The 17,101-nt window shown below is 41.7% G+C and overlaps 2 protein-coding genes across 2 annotated transcripts in view; both read right to left on the bottom strand.

Annotated features, from left to right (window-relative positions):
• The window catches only part of MICU2 (mitochondrial calcium uptake 2), a 151,585-nt gene that overhangs the window by 38,347 nt on the left and 96,137 nt on the right, over window positions 1–17,101 (bottom strand). Inside the window, exons 3-4 of the mRNA XM_035326425.1 lie at window positions 1,034–1,065; window positions 840–915 (exon numbers count right to left, since the gene is read on the bottom strand). Coding sequence (XP_035182316.1) covers window positions 840–915; window positions 1,034–1,065 — 108 coding nt within the window. The remainder of the gene's footprint in view (window positions 1–839; window positions 916–1,033; window positions 1,066–17,101) is intronic.
• Window positions 1–17,101, bottom strand: part of ZDHHC20 (zinc finger DHHC-type palmitoyltransferase 20) — a 206,222-nt gene that overhangs the window by 93,138 nt on the left and 95,983 nt on the right. The gene's annotated exons all lie outside the window — the stretch shown is intronic.

Below are 17,101 nucleotides of genomic sequence, written 5' to 3'. Positions count from 1 at the left end.
CTGGTGCCTGCCAAGGACCAGGGGAAGGGCAGCTTTCTCTTCCAGAGACATCCACGGGATAAGGGATGCAGGCTGACCTCTACGATACACAAAGTTTGTGAATAGGCACTGTCAGTCTTTCTCATTAGTTTGGGGATTTCAGTCTTTGTTAATGATGAAATGGTTAATTACTCATTTATTTGGTTTCCTTGATCCTCTTGTTTGTTTTTCGCCCCTTCAATTAATTTATGCTAATGAGATGTTTATTTGATGTCCTTTAATTCCCTGTTGTTACACAAACAATATCCCAGCTCTCAGAGTTTTCTCTTTCAATTTCTCTTTCTCTTTTTTTTTTTTTCCTTTTATAGCCAGCTATAAGGGCAAAGTGCTGCGTGAAAAGAAACCCAAGCACATTGGTTCTGTGAAGGGCCACTGAGATCCCAAAGAGGAAGAAATAAATTCCACCACCCTTGGAACAACAAAGGCCACTTTACATAATCAGATACAAATTTTCTTTCTATTATTTCTTTCCATGCATTTAAGTTATATAATGAAACAGCAGTTTATTAACAGGTCTTAAAAGTCCACTTTGCACCAAAGTCATCCTTTTAGCCCCTTTCTCTTTTCTAAGTAGGTTTTGTGATTTCTTCCACGTGTCCTGCATGAACCTCAGAAGGCTTTCAGTTCCCCGCCCTGCCTCTTTACTCCTTCATGTGTAACTGAGACTTGCCGAAGATGCAGCTGCTGGCTAGATGGGGATGAAGTTAAATCCATGAAACTGTCTTTAAAACTATACTCAATTTATACTATATGAGATAAAAAACAAGATGTATTTTTCAAGATCAAAAGTGCCTCGTTACCTTTATCACCAAGCTCTCTAAAAAAGGTCGGTCCTGGTTTGGCTTTTGTTACATACAGCAGTGCAGCATCCACCTCCTTTAAAGACACAAACAAGAAAATAAAATAAAAAAAAAGTTTTGAAAGAGAAGTCTATTTGGTTAACTAGCAGAAAGAATTCAAGTTCTTTTGAAGACGAAAGGAACATTTTGCTTACCTTTTTTGTCAGTTTCTTGGCTGAGGCTTTACCTATAATAAAAAAAAAATCAACATTCAATAACAAAATCTGACATTAAACTTTGATCAGGTTCTGTGGCATTTCTTCAGATTTTTATGGGAAAATGCTAACTAATTTGAAACAGAATATTTTGCAGCAGGCAGTTTGTTTCTAATTCCCACAACGATCCAGAAAGGACAACATTTACAAATAATCTGAGCAGTCTGTTCAAACGCTTTTCAACCTTGATGAAACCCCAAACCACCTCGGTATCTGTGACTAACTCACGGGCGTGATTTTGCGTTCTGCGGGCTACCAGTGCGGTCACACAGTAAGGTTATACAGTGAGAAACAACTGGATTATTTACAAAGGGATTTGCAGGCACACATAATGCAGTCTGAGTACTCAAAAACTAAGAAGTACCACAGAGAAAAAAAGACTAAAAGAAATAAATGTTGTTTCTGATAAGCGGAAGTAACTTGAACAACTCTTCCTCCTGAAACAGCACCAGGTGAAACCACACAGGCTCGTGTTTACCAGTAGGTTCAAGTCTATAGATTCAAACGGGGAGATCACTGTGCAGTACAAGGCTGTACTCCCGTGCAAACCACCCGGCTGCAGAGCTGTGATGTGTTTTGTCAGTGGGACTTCTCAGCTGGCTCAGAAACCCAGCAGCCATGGACCGACAGGCGCTGTGCTCCGTCACTTCTCCAGCCGCCCGCCCTACCACATCGCTCTGTCTCCTCAGCATTTCTCCTCATACGGAGCTTGAAGCCCTGTGTCCTTCACTCTTACCCCTCTCATTGTTCCTTTCCTTCACCTCCAGCTCCCCTGGACTCCAGCCAGCCGTTCCCTCCTCCGTACTGACGCAGCGTGAGCCCAGGCAGAGCTGCTTACATTTGCTCTTGGCCGCCGTGCTCGGGCTCCAGGGCTGCTTCACGGGCATCTCACATCCACAGGGCTCCCAGCACAGTGCTGCTGGTTGGGAACGGGATGTGACAGGGGCAGCTTGTCACAACATCCAACATCCAACAACCTTCTGCCACGTGCTTTCACATAGCTCAGCCAAAACGAGGTGCATGCTCACAAAAACAGCACATTTCTGTAACGGTGGCAAAGGACATGCCTGGCTGCAGGGGGACCCCACTGGCAACTTCTGGCTTCAAACCCGGGAAGCTGCTGGAACACCTCAGCCAGCACCAGTCTGCTTTTCAGCATGGGCAAGCCAGTGCCTTGGTCTCTGCTCCCTGAGCTGGCAGTAACATTTTTGCTGAAAAATTCCTCTCCCCAGCCCCCAAATCAGCCTAAGGCAGGCACCTGGCACATAACATTTCAACCCAAATGTTTAAGTTTGACAAAAGTTATAAGCAACTAAAATTAGGGTTTTATAAGTGGAGTGTTGAGTGACCCCAGCAACAGGTGCTGCCAGCACCACCTGTCACTGAGTATGAACACATTTTTGTGCAGCCCGTGTTCATGTATTCACACACGCACACATATGAAGCCACATGCACAGATACCTTCTAGCTCAAAGGAAACACAAAATCCACTGCTCTGCCTCATTTGAGATAAAAGAAGACAGACTACCAACAGTTTGGGAGAGCAAGGAAAAATCACTGTACCCAGCAGGGCTGAGTCCTGAGCTGTGTAACACCACCGTAGAACATTTTAATGAATGGCTGTTTAGCAAATACCATGATTCAGATCTCAGCCTTGAAATGTCGCCTCCTCTGTACAGCACATTTCAACGAGGAATTAAATTGCACTGTGGCAGCCCTTTCATCTTGGGAAAACCCACCAGGCAAGAAGCCTTCTAAGAGGGAATGAGTCAGGCTGCGTGTCCACGAAAAACAGTCTGAAAGAAAAAAGGGAAAACCACCCTGCAATGATTTTCACTGAAAATGCTCCTTGTATTTGTTATCTGCTTTAAAGCCTCTTATTTACTGCAGCTCTGTGCCTTCCATTCTCCTGGTGGCCCAAGGAGCACCAGCTCCAGGACAACCACCACTGCAGCATTGTAGCAGGCGGTAGCTGTTTGCCAGCTTCCAGGAGGACGACGAAGGAGACGAGCTTAACTCTGCAGGCTGGAACAGCAAAGGCATGGATAATTGATGCAAGGTAAGGACAAAGCACTGGGAGCTGCAGCTTAGACACTAGTTGGCCAAGTTTGTGAGGCTTGGTTAAGTTTGTGCTTCTCTTCATCGTGCTGAGTAACATCTCAGTTACTCAATTTTAGGGAATATATCCTCAGTGACAATAATACTACCCTGATAAAAATTAGGAAAGGGGAGGAGAACCTGTTGTAGACATGTGGAGCCTCTTTTCACCAGCCAGCAGAGTCACAAATGCAATTGCTGAGAGCTCACACAAAGACCTGTGGCAGCTGTCAACACCTCCCCTCTTGCATTCAGCGACGGCCACCCTCCAGGGGAAGGTTAACATATTGACACACCAACTGACCTGTTTCAGAGGTGAAAAGACAGTAACAGCAACGGTACAGAGGTGCTCATGCTACCACTGACCAGGGAATGCTGGCACAAGGGAGAGGACTAACAGAGGAGATGAAGCCTTTGATGAGTGGCAGAAGAGGAGGAGGAGGAGAAGGAGGAGAAGGAGGAGAAAGAAGAAGAAGTCAAGGAAGATGATGATGATGAGGAGGAGGAGGAGGAGGAGGAAAAGGAGAAAGAAGAAGAAGTGGAGGAAGATGATGATGATGATGAGGAAGAGGAGGAGGTGGAGGAAGATGGGCTTCAAAATAAAAAGTTATTATAATGTAGGTGAATGAAAATGGCATTCAGAAGTCAGTAAGCATGTGTGCTGGCACACCAGCAATTTTTTTTTTTTTTTCAAAAAAAGAAACACCCAACAACCCACACCTGACATTTGGGGCTCTAGTGTTATTTTTCATATTGCAGTTTGCGTAAAGTATTAGAACACAATCTTATAATAATAATAGAATGTAAACTGTAGAATTAATTTCCTCCAATAACTACTTGCATATTTTCTAAGAATTAAGTCCAGTTATACCCTATTGGTACTGTCACCATATAAAATCATCTGAGAAGGTTGAAATCTCAGCTTTCACTTGGAAACATTACCTACTTTTACTGAACCACTCGTAATATTCCTTGAATATTAATGCAGCTCTTGGTGCTTATTCTTTCCCTTTATTGACTCACACATCACACATGCAGCCCTCTGATGAACAGCGTCTTTTAAACCCTCATTCCCTAATTCTTCTTTGCAAGAAATACACTGCAAATGTAAGAACAGTTTTCTTAACCAGTTCAGACACTAAAAAAATGTCTCTTCCTCTTTATCAGCTAGATCTCGGTGCTGCTACTCCTGACAAATGGCCACAAATATACAAGGCTCTAAGTCCTTCTCTGAGGAATAAAGGCAAGGATATTATTATTAGGAACAATTTCACATAAGTAGAAGAACCACATGATGCACTTTTCTGTAGTGTTACTCTTTTACCTTTATATATTTTTGCTAATAGGAAAATTAATGACGTATGAGAAAACTTTATTATAGTAGAAACAGTCCTACTTTGATATCAGAAAAAGAAACTTGAAGTTTTTATTGTTTTGAACAGGAATGAATGGGAAGAAATACATTTTTTTTTTTTTTTTCTTTCCTGCAGGTCTGCCAAGACTGTAAGACTGTGATGGAATTCTGGCCTGAAGTACAGTGAGCATTTTCAAGGGTCTCTACCTATTTTACAGATGCCATCATCTGGCTTTCACTATCTACAGTGGATCCATGAAACAACCACGAGGTACAGACACACCTTGCAAAGAAAGAAAAAAAAAAAAAAAATTCTAGCTTTTTAAACTGAATGAATGCTGAGTCTACTTGTAAGCAGACAAATTCTGTGCTGTTAGCCAAGAAAGTTAGCTGACAACTGTAATTAAGAAAACACTGCCAAAAGCAGCTAATTCAGCTTTAATTTGCCCTCGGCAAGCCTGGGTATTTTGTCACATACATTCCTTACAATAGAAGGGTTTCCATCAACTATCAATTTTTTACACTGAGATGTAGAACGAGCCTGACATCAATGTTAGGATTAGCATTAGGAAAGGGCTGAATTAAGCAAGTACCCACTTGCACTCCGTAACAGCCATTTACACCCGTGCAGCTCCGGAAGGGCTCAGATCTGACAAAAGATGTTCAGAGCCAAAGAATGAACAAAATCACTAAGATCCACCATTACAACAACAACCAGATGCAAGAGCAAAAGCAGAAAAATTACTATCGTCAACGACAGCAGAGAAAGTGGAATTTTACATGTCTCAATATTGCTCTATTTTGCTAATATGGAAATCATCATTCATTTTAAAAGACATCTTCCTCCACAGACTTCAGATTGGAACAGTATAAAATAGGGATCTTTTCTTAAGGGAACAACAGGCTCCTGTCTTATCAGCAATGTCACTGAGAAGGTTTGCCCACGATCTCTCTTCAGCTCTACTTTAGATAGACACAGTGATAACCAAGTGAAAAAAATGTCCTCACAGTTTTTAAATTTTAGATAGCAATTGTTGCTATCCTTGCTGAAGTTTGACAAGTTCAAAGTCACATTAGGGACCTCGGAAATTACTTGTTTTTCCCAGAAAAAGTAAGAAGATGACAGTGTTCTGTGTCACAATTCAACAAAACTTTCTTTCTGCAAAATGATGGATGAAACGAACCTTTAAGATTGGATGGGAATTCAGTGCAGTTTTCATCTGCAGGCTCTGAGGATCAGGGCCTTAATCAGAAACGCTGTGTGCAACTCATGCTGCGGCCTTTCCAGAGGAGCCCACGCTGCAGCCTTGCCTGCAATTGGGAACAAGGCTTTGTTTTGCTCCCTTTTAGCCCACTACCAACTTCCACACAAACCAAACTCTGCAAGTTCAGCCCCTGGACCCCAGTGAGCTAGGTTAGATAAGAATCATGGACACTGATTTCCTTCAGGAGACCTGGTTATTATTCTTATTTTTTAATTAGCCTAAAATATAAGATTATTGAAGTCCAGTAGCTTATACTGAATTCCTAGCACTTTTTATTATTAATATTTTTATACGATAGTGGACAGGTAACTTATCTCAGCAAGTTCTTCTTTGTTTACCCTGCTTCTTTACATACTCAGCTCTTAAAAGCAAAGACAGTCTCTTCCATGCATTTTTAAATACCTGACTGTTAATGAAACCAATAATGTAAAGGGCACAACTCAAGCCAGTAATTACTTCTTTAAAGTCTCCTTTTGAAATATTGGTGACAGAGATAAATCAAGAACAGTCAAAAAAAAAAAAAAAAGAAAGCCTTTTGAAGGCATGACAAACCAAGCAGTCAGATTCCTATAGCTACTGGCACACCAATATCTGAATAATAAATGAGAGCACTATTTAAATGAATTAAGAAACCGCTTCAGCTAGAAAGCTTTTACTGAATTAGGGCATTGCTCCATTGAAACATAATTGACAGTAGTCATTTCAATCACATGAATTAGTGAATTGAACCACCTGAATTAAAATCTAAGTACGCCCAGTGGAAAAGGCAATTTACAATAATAGCAGCTTCTGATATGCTTTACCAAACAAGCTTTGCATCTGTCCTTCTTTATTTAGAGCAATCATCCCTCCAAGGAAATGAGAAATACACGGTCCTGGGCGGGGGCCAGTGCTGGCAAGTGTCCATCTCAGAGGAGCAGTTGCATCAGCCCCGGCCGGTGCAGGAGGACGTACGCCTCCGTGAGTCAGGCAGCCTGGGGTAAGAGGGGTGGGAAGCTGATGCAGAGAGGAAACATCAAAGGATGACACAGCCTTTTAGGAAACTGAAAGAGACTGAACATTTCAGATAAGCCACTTTCCAAAACCCGTTAAAGAGACAGTGGCATGTAGTTACCAACGTTAACCAGGAATCCCAGAATAACCCACGGCATTCGGTTAAAACCACAGCTTGTGGTGCTCACCACAGAGCACGTGAGCACCTCTGTCCTCTCTGGGGCTGTAGCAGCAGCCTTTGGGAACGGCAGGGAGAACAAGGGAGCCACTTTTCCATAGGTATTATCCAGGGAAGGTGACTTGCTGGTCTGCTCTCCACCCAAATAACATACCCAGGATGTAGACAGGAAAGGTTTGAGAATATGCTCAAACTCCCAGGCTTACCAACACACGTGCACTGCTAATCCTTGCAGTGTTATATAGCATACAGGAAGGGATTTCTTCCAATACAACCAGAAAGTGTAGCAGCAATCCAGGCTGGGAAGGGCTAACTGGAACTGCAATTCAACAGCTCTCTGCGCAGTGTCTGCAAGTAACGGCAGCTCTCAGCCATGCCAGGAGTGAGAGATGTGAGATAAGACTTCACAGGTCTTATTTCACACATGAAGAGCAAGGAGCCAAGCAGAGCATGCAGATCCCTGGCAGATGAGCAGCTCCCTTGAGGAGACGCTGCCAGCCCTCTGAGCTGGTCCTGAGGTCAGGACTGGAGGCAGCATCCAGAGGGAGAACTTCTCTTGTGTGAAATGCAAGTCTCCAAACTCCCAGTTAAGTTCCCCATGCTTGGTTGCTCTGGCTTCATTTAGATATCTAAAAACTGGATGCCTAAATCTGACTGAGTGGTCTCTATGGTGCTTTGCTATAACTACGATGCTCTACAAACATATGTATAAACGCATGTATAATTAGCTTCAAAACCTGCTGCTCCTATTTCAGGTCTGAAGGAGAGCTCATGTGCCCAAAAGCTTGTCTAATTTTTCCAGCTTACAGCAGCTGGTCTAATAAAAGATATTATCTCTGTCTACAGACCGACTGATGACTCCAGGCTCCCTTTATAGTCAGGGGAGAGAACAGACACAATGAAAGAGCAATTTATTCCACGTTGAGATAGGTGTCTACTATGGGCCTTGGACTTACCTGCTTCCTTCCATTAACTTTAAAGAGATCCTACAACCACTCGCTCTGGCCCGGCATTCACATTTATATACCTAAACTGAGTGGATGAATACTTCTGCAAGTGTTATATTAAGAACTTTATCAGGTGCAAAGGGGACAGTGGATTACGGTACAAGAGGCAGAATGGGCAGCATAACTGGAGCAATACATTATCGTAAAGGACAATTAAGACTACCTGGAAGGAGCTGTATCCATTATGTATGTTTCAGAGACCAGAAGGGTGGAGAATGACTCCTGTCCATCTCCAGAGCATATTATGCAGTTCAAACTTTTGGGAAGGCATCTTCCAAACCTGCACAAAACCATGGACCTTGCACAAAGAGCACGCAGGCAGAACCTCAGCTCAGGAAAAGCTCCCTGAGATGGCAGTCATTTGTATCTAGCAGTGCAAACAGCATAAGCTAGACAAGCCTTCAAGAAGACTTTGAATTCATGAACTTTGTACCTGCTGTGAAATGAAGAGGAGATGATTTCTGTAGCATTGCCATGTTTTTTGTTGTCATTGTCTCCTACTGCTAACAAAGACTAGTTTTGGAAGTATTGTAGTGCTGGAGCACATGCTAGCTTGAAGTACAAACAACAGATGAAGATAAACTAAGATAGCCTCGTGTCACTAGAGGTTTAATTCTGTTCCTCTACTAGACGGTGGTGGAAGTCAGGATCCCTGGCCTAAGGGCTCCACAATCTACTTTAATGGGGGAGAAGGTAACAAAAATTAAATGGCAAGTAAAGTACATTAAGAACAACAACAATGAAATAACACAATTAAAAAATTTAACTGCATGCACAACTTGACAAAATTGCCTCTTAACTGTAAACAGATGAATTTGGATTCGAAATGAGAATGTGCGCCTATCAATCATCCCACTATCATAAGGAAGGAAAAGGTCAACAACTTAACAGCAACAGAAATTTATTCTAATCTCCTGTATATGACTTGATTTAAGCTTATGTGCTCGATATAAAGCTGCCATCACTACTGTAGCAACTATCCTTGTTGTATCTCATTCTACAATTTGTACTCTTCCATATGTATCTGAAAATCTTACCTACTGTGCACTTTTCGCGAGTCTTGCAAAATGTCACAAAATGTAAGTACAATTAAAGACAACAATACTAAAGAATGCAAGAATATAAAAAACTTAGTTATCACGAGTTGGATTCACGTGCTGGCACACATAAGTGAGGTACCAGGTGAAGAATTTGTCCTTTGCATGGGAATTTATCAGTAGCATAAAGCTACCTTACTGATCCTGAAATAAGGAGAAAAGGCCTGTGTGAGTGAAGGGTGAGTGGTTCTGCTGCAGTAGGGAACCAAACTGCGTTTCTTTACTATGGACAATAACCCCCCCTATTATTAGAGAGGAATTCTCTTTTTCACCTCCTTGGCTAGACATAATTTATACTATAAGAAAGAACTGCAAACCATATCAAACTGTACCAAATTACATGAAGTAACTGTGGTTTATTTATTGTGCTCTGATATGTAACAAACAAGCTGACATGCGAGAATGACAGATAACAAGGCCAGAAAAGACCACAGGGGCCACCTACTTTGTTCTGTTGCTCCCAGCAGACTTTTGCTCATGCATTTTCATCAGTTTATGCACACACAAATACACGGTCACGCATTTGCAAGATAATATTAACACAAAACTGGAGTTTGGGGCTCAAAAGATAATAGTGACATTCAACTGCTATGCTTATGAAATAGTTTACTTTTCTTATTCCTAGTGGAACAGAAAAAAAAAGAAGAAATGTAATAATATAATTAAAAAAAAAATTTGAAACATTTTGTGAAAATATTGAAGTTTTTTTGGGTGGTAGCAGCATGAAGAACGCAGTGCTGTTACCATAACTCTGTTCAGATGTAGGGCATTTATAGTGCTTGTGTCCAAGCAGTAAATAGCTGACATATCAGTGCATCAAGCCAATTTAAATTACTGCAGTGAGTAAGTAACTGGGAGCACTGACATTTCACATAAATTGGGTGGGTTCTCAAGAGTCCCGTAAATATAAAATGCTGTGTAGATCCAGTTTACATAGTAGCTCACTTTTTTTTTCCATTTCACCCTTTGACATATCAAATTATTTATACCATCATTAATGCTTTCTTTTTGTTAAAACAATATTTTTCTTTTAAAGTTAATTTACTTCTTTTTACAGCAATATGCAGTAAAAGTGCTCAGAACCATTGCTAAAAACGTTCCAAGGGTGACAGCTGATTGGAAAAATACAATGAAATTTTGTTAGAAGTATCAGTTTGGAAAACTTCTGCTCATTACATCCCAGCAATCCCTAGTGAGACTTTCAGAAAAGAAAAAAGTGCGTGGGGATGGCTGATGCCCACCTGCACAGCTATCATGAACTCTGGAAATCTCATCAACGGGATACCTGATTTCTATCACTGCACTATCCTAATGATGCTGGTAATCTCTGCTCCTGTTCCAATCTGCTGTAGCCTTGTCCTTCCATCAAACACACACAATTTGACTCCTTTAGGGCTGCCTTACATTCTTCACAGGCTAAATGCATCCTTCCCAGCATCTTGTTGCTCTTATCTGTTTTCCGGAGGTAAAAAGCTCTAGGAAACATAGCACAAATAACATCTTTTTGGTGATTGCAAAAGATGGCTTCACGAGTTTCAGAGAAGTTTGTGGGAGGATCTGTGAAGGAAGGTTCCCCTGTTAATGCAAATTGTACAGCCATTTCTCCAGCAAAATGTATTGCAAATGAAAGGAGTGGTTTACAGACCACATGGTTCTGCTGCTGCCCAGAGGGACCTGGATAGGGTGAAGAAATGGATCAACAGTGATCTCATGAAGTTCAGCAAAGGGAAATGCCAAGCCCTGTACCTTTGGAGGACTAAACCCCAGGTAGCAATAGTGGCTGGGACTGACTAGCTGGAAAGCTACTTGGTGGAAAAGGAACAGGACTCTTGGTGGACCAGAAGCTGATAATGTACCAGCAATGTACCATTGTACCACAGAAGGCCAAAAGCATCCCGGATGGTGATCCCTCCCCTCTGCTCAGTCCTAGTGAGACACACCTGGAGTACTGTGTCCAGTGCTCACCAGTACAAGGGAGACATGGACATCCTGGACATACAAGAAAAGGGCCAGGAAGATGATTAAAGGACTGACGTACATGAAGACTGGAAGGGCTGGAATTGTTTAGCCTTGAGAAGATAGGGTACATGGGGATCATACCAATATGTATAAATACCTGATGGGAAGGTGTCCTGGTTTCAGTTAGGACAGAGTTAGTTTTCCTCCTAGTAGCTGGTAGGGTGCTATGTTTTGGATTAGGATGAGAAGAGTGCTGATAACACGCTGATGTTTTAATTGTTGCAGAGCAGTGCTTACACCAAGCCAAGGACTTTTCAGCTTCTCGCTTTGTACTGCCAGTGAGCAGGCTGGGGGTACAGCAAGAGCTGGGAGGGGACAGACCCAGGAGAGCTGACCCAAACTGGCCAAAGGGGTATTCCATACCATCTGATGGCATGCTGAACAATGTATAGGGGTGGCTAGCCGGGGTGGGGGGGCAGCTGCTCGGGGATGGGCTGGGCTTCGGTCAGCGGGTGGTGAGCAATTGCATTGTGCATCACTTGTTTCGTACACACTATTATTATTATTATTATTATTATTATTATTATTTCCTATCTCAATAAACTGTCTTTATCTCAACTCACAGGCTTCACTTTCCCGTTTCTCTCCCCCATCCCAGAGGGGGAGGGGGGAGGGTGAGCGAACGGCTGTGTGGTGTTTAGCTGCCAGCCGGGTTAAACCACAACAGAAGGAGCAAAGACAACAGAGACAGACTTCTTAGTCATGTCCAAGACAAGAGGCAACGTGCAGGAATTGAAATAAAAGAAATTTCATTTCTTGTAAAAAATGATGAAAATTCATTCATCAGCATACGAATGAACTGTTTTTATGGTGAGGGTGACAGAGCACTGGAACAGGTTGCCCAGTGGGCTTATGGAGTCTCCATCCCTGGAGATACTCAAAACCCAACTGGACAGGGTCCTGGGCAACCTGCCCTCACTGACCCTGCTGGGATAATCTCCAGGGCTCCCTTCCAGCCTCAGCTATTCTATGTATGAATGCTTGCAGATATTTGTTTCCACAAGGCCTATGAATACAAGACATCTCTCTAATTTAATGCAGTCACCTAACTGACTTTGCAATAGGATAACATCAGTTTAGGTGCTTGTGTAACTTTAACACTAAGTAAAAGCAATAGCTGGTAGGTTGCACATGGAGATTTAAGATTTCCCCCTCTTGCTTATACCAGAGGCAATAGCTTTCTTCACTATGCATTTAAGACTGTATCCTGGTTTACATCTCACTGACAGCTTGTGAAGAGAGCAAAAACTATTTTTGCTTTAATTCCTAAGACCAGAGACAACATACTGGATTTAACTGTGAATTCGGACATTTTATTGAAAGGAAACAGTTCTACATGGGTAATTTTTTAAATGAGAACTCCATGTTTAAGATCAAGGCCTAGGACATTTCGTCTTGCCGTCATGGTAAACACCACAAAAATTCAGAACCCTATTATGTTTATCTTCCAGAACATAAGCCTTATTCACAAACAGGCAATTTACATTGACGAGATGTCTGAGTGTGCTCAGTACAGTTACAGTACAGTTATAGTACAGTTAATTTCTAAATTATAACCAATATAAATTCTGCTTAGGAATGTAAGGATCAGCTGAACATGCACTAGATGGTTTTCATTTACTGTATGGGGTGACTGGGGCTAGTAGTAGGTCTAGCTTCTCTTCACCTCTGCCTTGCAGCAGACTTCTCTTGAGGAAACCATAAATACATTTGTACAACAGGACGAAAAGGGATGAAATCACTTTCTTTACATATTTAGATTTCAGGTATCTCGAAAGCATTTAGTAAACTAATGACTGCATTTCTTTGAATGCGGGTGTGTGGAACTTCTAAAATGTGATGAATCAAAACAAAGTTCACAAGGTTGTTTCAGATCCACTTGCTAATATCCCATGGTTTTACTCAGGATGCTTGCATTTTGGATCCAGAGGGCAGAGAGGAGCGAGCACAGCAAGCTCACTACCCTGGACTTTGGGAGAGCAGGCTTTGCCCTCTTCAGGGATCTGCTTGGTGGAGTACCCGGCAACAAAGCCCTGGAGGGAAAAGGGGCCCAAGAAAGCTGGTTAATATTCAAGGATCACCTCCTCCAAACTTAGGAGCAATGCATCCCAACAAAGAAGATGTTGGGCAAAAATGCCAGGAGGCCTGTATGGATGAACAAGGAGCTCCTAGCCAAATTCAAACGGAAAGAGGAGGCCTCCAGAGAGTGGAAGCAAGGACAGATAGCCTGGGAGGGATACAGAGACATTGTCAGAGCAGCCAAGGATCAGGTCAGGAAAGCCAAAGCCCTTTTAGAATTAAATTTGGCCCGGGAGATGAAAGGCAACAAGAAAGGCCTCCATGGGTATGTCAGTGGAAAAAGGAAGACTAGGGAAATTGTGGGCCCTCAGTAGCCCTGGGAATGTAGTAGTAGGACTAAGGGGAATGGCTTTAAACTAAAAAAGGGTAGGTTTAGATTAGACATTAAGAAGAAGTATTTTACTCAGAGTGTGGTGAGGCCCTGGATCACGTAGCCCAGAGAAGTTGTGGATGCCCCATTCCTGAAAGTGTTTAAGGCCAGGTAGGATGGGGTCCAGTGGGAGGTGTCCCTGCCCATGAGAGGGAGGTTGGAACTAGATGACCTTTAAGGTCCCTTCCAACCCAAACCATTCTGTGATTCTATGACTTTTGCAGTTGGTGGTATCCATCTGTTCCTCATCTTCCCAAAGTCTCCTGACACCGTCCATTGAAAGAAAAGGCTGAGTAAACACACACAAAAGAAACATCCATTTTGCAATATGTTTTATTAAAAGAATGAACTGAATTTACTGGGTGTCTTTTCTAGCATAACACAACACATCACTTTCTTTTTCAGCAGAATCATAACAATTGCAACTAACTCCCATTAGTGATTAGTGAATCGGTGTAATAAGAAAAAAGGGCTATTTGAGGGGAAGAGACTTTTGGCATAGGTACAGCAGTGTAGCACTTAACTTCAGATATTTTAGATTCCTAGAGATTATAAGGATGACTAGTGGTAAATGGAATTGCTATTCAGAGCTGAATTAAGCTGATCCTGTCTTGTTGGAATTTCCAGAAGGAACCTTTTCCCTTTATAAGGCTCTGAAGTGCAACCTTATGTGAAAATTTTAGGAAGGCCAGTCTAGTGCAGATGACACCAGTGATGACATTACTTTTTCCAGCTGCCACTGTGAGAAGATAAGGTTATTCTAATTACCTTGTTTGGGAACTTGCCTACAGAAGATGCTGCCTACTGCTTTGGGTTTTTTATTGGTCTTGTGCTGACCTGCTTTATTATTTCCAGAACTCCCCAGGTTTTGGCATCATTGTAATCTCTAGCTGTTCTTTCTTCCTTCTCATATGTAATGAGTTCCTTTCAGTGGTGGATTTGCTTCAGTTGATGGTCCACGTTATTATTGCTTTTGCCTTTAAATTAGACAGGAGTTTCTAACTTCTAAGATTAGCTCATTCTGTTTTTAGCAAATCTAGAAGCTCAGAGCAAACCAGTAACAGCCCCTGTTGAGTCTGACTTGTTTATACATCATTAACATCTGTCACATAGCAATTAACAGATGTTTGGGAAGTTTTCATACAGCAGGGGCTCCAAAAGCAAGCAAGTGATAACAGAAGGCTTCTGTATTTTAAGCTAAGTAAGAAAGGTTTATCTTATTTTTTTGCCACACAAAATGACTACTGAAGGGACCTAGTTTTGGCTAGTTTTTTTTTCAGAATATCAGAATGAAGACAGTTACCTAAAACTAATTTGAAACACTGTCTTTAGTCAGAAGGTAAGATGGTAATGAAAAGAGGAGCAGGGTCATGAAAACTCTGAGAACTCCCCTGAAATGTAAGAGAGAACTAAAGTGATGAGAAATCATAGAAGAGCTTAAAAACAGATGTTAATTGTGACATACCATAGTGGCCAAAATGTTAAGGTTAATTTGCAACTTAGAAAAAGAATTAATGCTGCTATATAGTTGTACTGGGTCTGGCTGGGATGTTAACTTTCCCTGCAGCAGCCCATACAGTGCTGCGCTCTGCACTTGTAGCTAGAACAGCAGTGGTATCACACCAGTGTTGTGTCTGCTGCTGAGAAGTGCTGGCACAGCATCAGGACTCTCTCTGACCCTCCTAGGGGGTGGGCAAAAAGTGAAAAAGAAACATCAGCAGGGCAGCTGACCTAAACCAACCAAAGGGATATTCCATACCATATGATGTCACACTCAGCAATAAAAGGTGGAAAAAGGAAGAAGAGGGGAGGGGTGGGCTCTCGTTGCGAAACGTCTGTCCTCCTCCCGAACACTGGCTACGTGCGTTGAGGCCCTGCTTCAAGGACGTGGTCAAGCATCGCTCATTTGTGGGAAGTAGACAGTAATTTCTTTCCTCTGCACTTCCACATAGCCTTTACTTGTTTTGTTTAGTTATTCCCTTTCCCCCCTCCCTTTTCCCCTTTCCCTTTTTTCCCTTTAGTTGAATTGTTTAATTAATAATAATATTTCCTTAATTATATATATATATATATATTTCCCCTTTTTAATTAAATCATCCTTATCTCAACCCGTGAGTTGTTCTTTCCTTTACTTCTTCCCCTCCTCATCTGAGGAGGGGGAGTGAGAGAGCGGTTGTGGTGTTCAACTGCCTAGCACGGTAAAACCACCACAATAGTAAGTTTAATAATGAATTACTGATGGGATATCCATCAGCATTCGCTACTAGAAGAAAAGAAAGTCTTCTGCACCACCTAAAACACCTCTTCTGCTCTAAGGGGTGAACTTTTGAGACAATAAGGTAAGTGAAGATAAGCCTTCTCTTTCCCTGGGATCTCAAATTCCTCAGAATCTAGAGGATAATGTCTGTCAAAAAAAAAATTGAGACAATGATCAGTAGTCTCTTTAAAGACAATGGAGGAGACAAATGTAAAAACATAACTACACTTTATAGCAAAATTCCTACTAACAGCATCTCATTTAACTTGCAGAAGTCTTCAACAAACTGGGATTCTGCATCCACTGCCTCTAATTATCCTTGTGATGTCTTCTTCCTGTCATACTTACCTTCTCTGACCAAACTAATTGCTCCTCCAAAAGCAACCTTGGACTGAAAAAGTGAATAAAGTGTACAAAGATGTACATTATCTGAGGGGCATTAACCCCTTCACTGTACATCTAAAAATGTTCTTGGTCAGATCTCTATCTTCTTTTCTTTTTGTCTTAACCACAGTTCCATGTTTATGTTAAAACTTTGTTCAAATAAGAACACAGAAATAACATATTTTGCTCTATTGTAACACTGAGCCAGGCATATGCACAGAGCTACAAACGAGGACCAAAGCACCTGTGGTGCTGGAAGCTGTTCTACATGTAGAGACTGAGAGTGAAGTGCATGCCAACCAAGTACAAGTATATTTCTCTATTAACCATCGCTTTGTATCACTTAGCTCCACAACTGATGCTGCAGTTTGACAAATCAGTTGTTTCAGAAACAGCATTAACTTAAGAAGTTCCTGACTTCAATCCTTTTTCAACTTCTTAGGACACAGTGATTGCAGGTGGGCTGTGCTCTGAGCCAAGGAGTGCAGCTGGCTTTATAAAAAGAAATCAATCAATCAATCAATCAAACAAACAAAACAAAACAAAACAAAACAAAAAAAAACACCATGGAATAAAGCTACCTACATGAAGCCATGGAATAGATGGCCTACCCCAAGCCAGATGAGATAAAAATAAACCCGGGTTTGCTTAACCTAACAAGACCAGTGCAGAGTCGTGATATAATTATCTATAATGCATCATGGGGTTAAGATTCAAAAGAAAAAAAAGCTTATTTTAGGTAATAGAAAATGTTGGCACAAGAGCAAGTGGGTTTAAACAGAGGATGATTAATTTTAGGTTGGATATCAGAAGTGTTCAAGCAACAGCGAAGATGCTGTGTCACTGCTTTCCAATATAAGCAGTAGTGACAACTGATTTTAAATTCAGCATGAAAAATTTATACAAGG

This window comes from Oxyura jamaicensis, chromosome 1 (assembly GCF_011077185.1).
Source record: "Oxyura jamaicensis isolate SHBP4307 breed ruddy duck chromosome 1, BPBGC_Ojam_1.0, whole genome shotgun sequence".
In the NCBI taxonomy this organism is placed as follows: Eukaryota; Metazoa; Chordata; class Aves; order Anseriformes; family Anatidae; genus Oxyura; species Oxyura jamaicensis.
The sequence above is the reverse complement of the archived record's forward strand: the minus strand, read 5'-3'. Positions and strand labels throughout refer to the sequence as shown.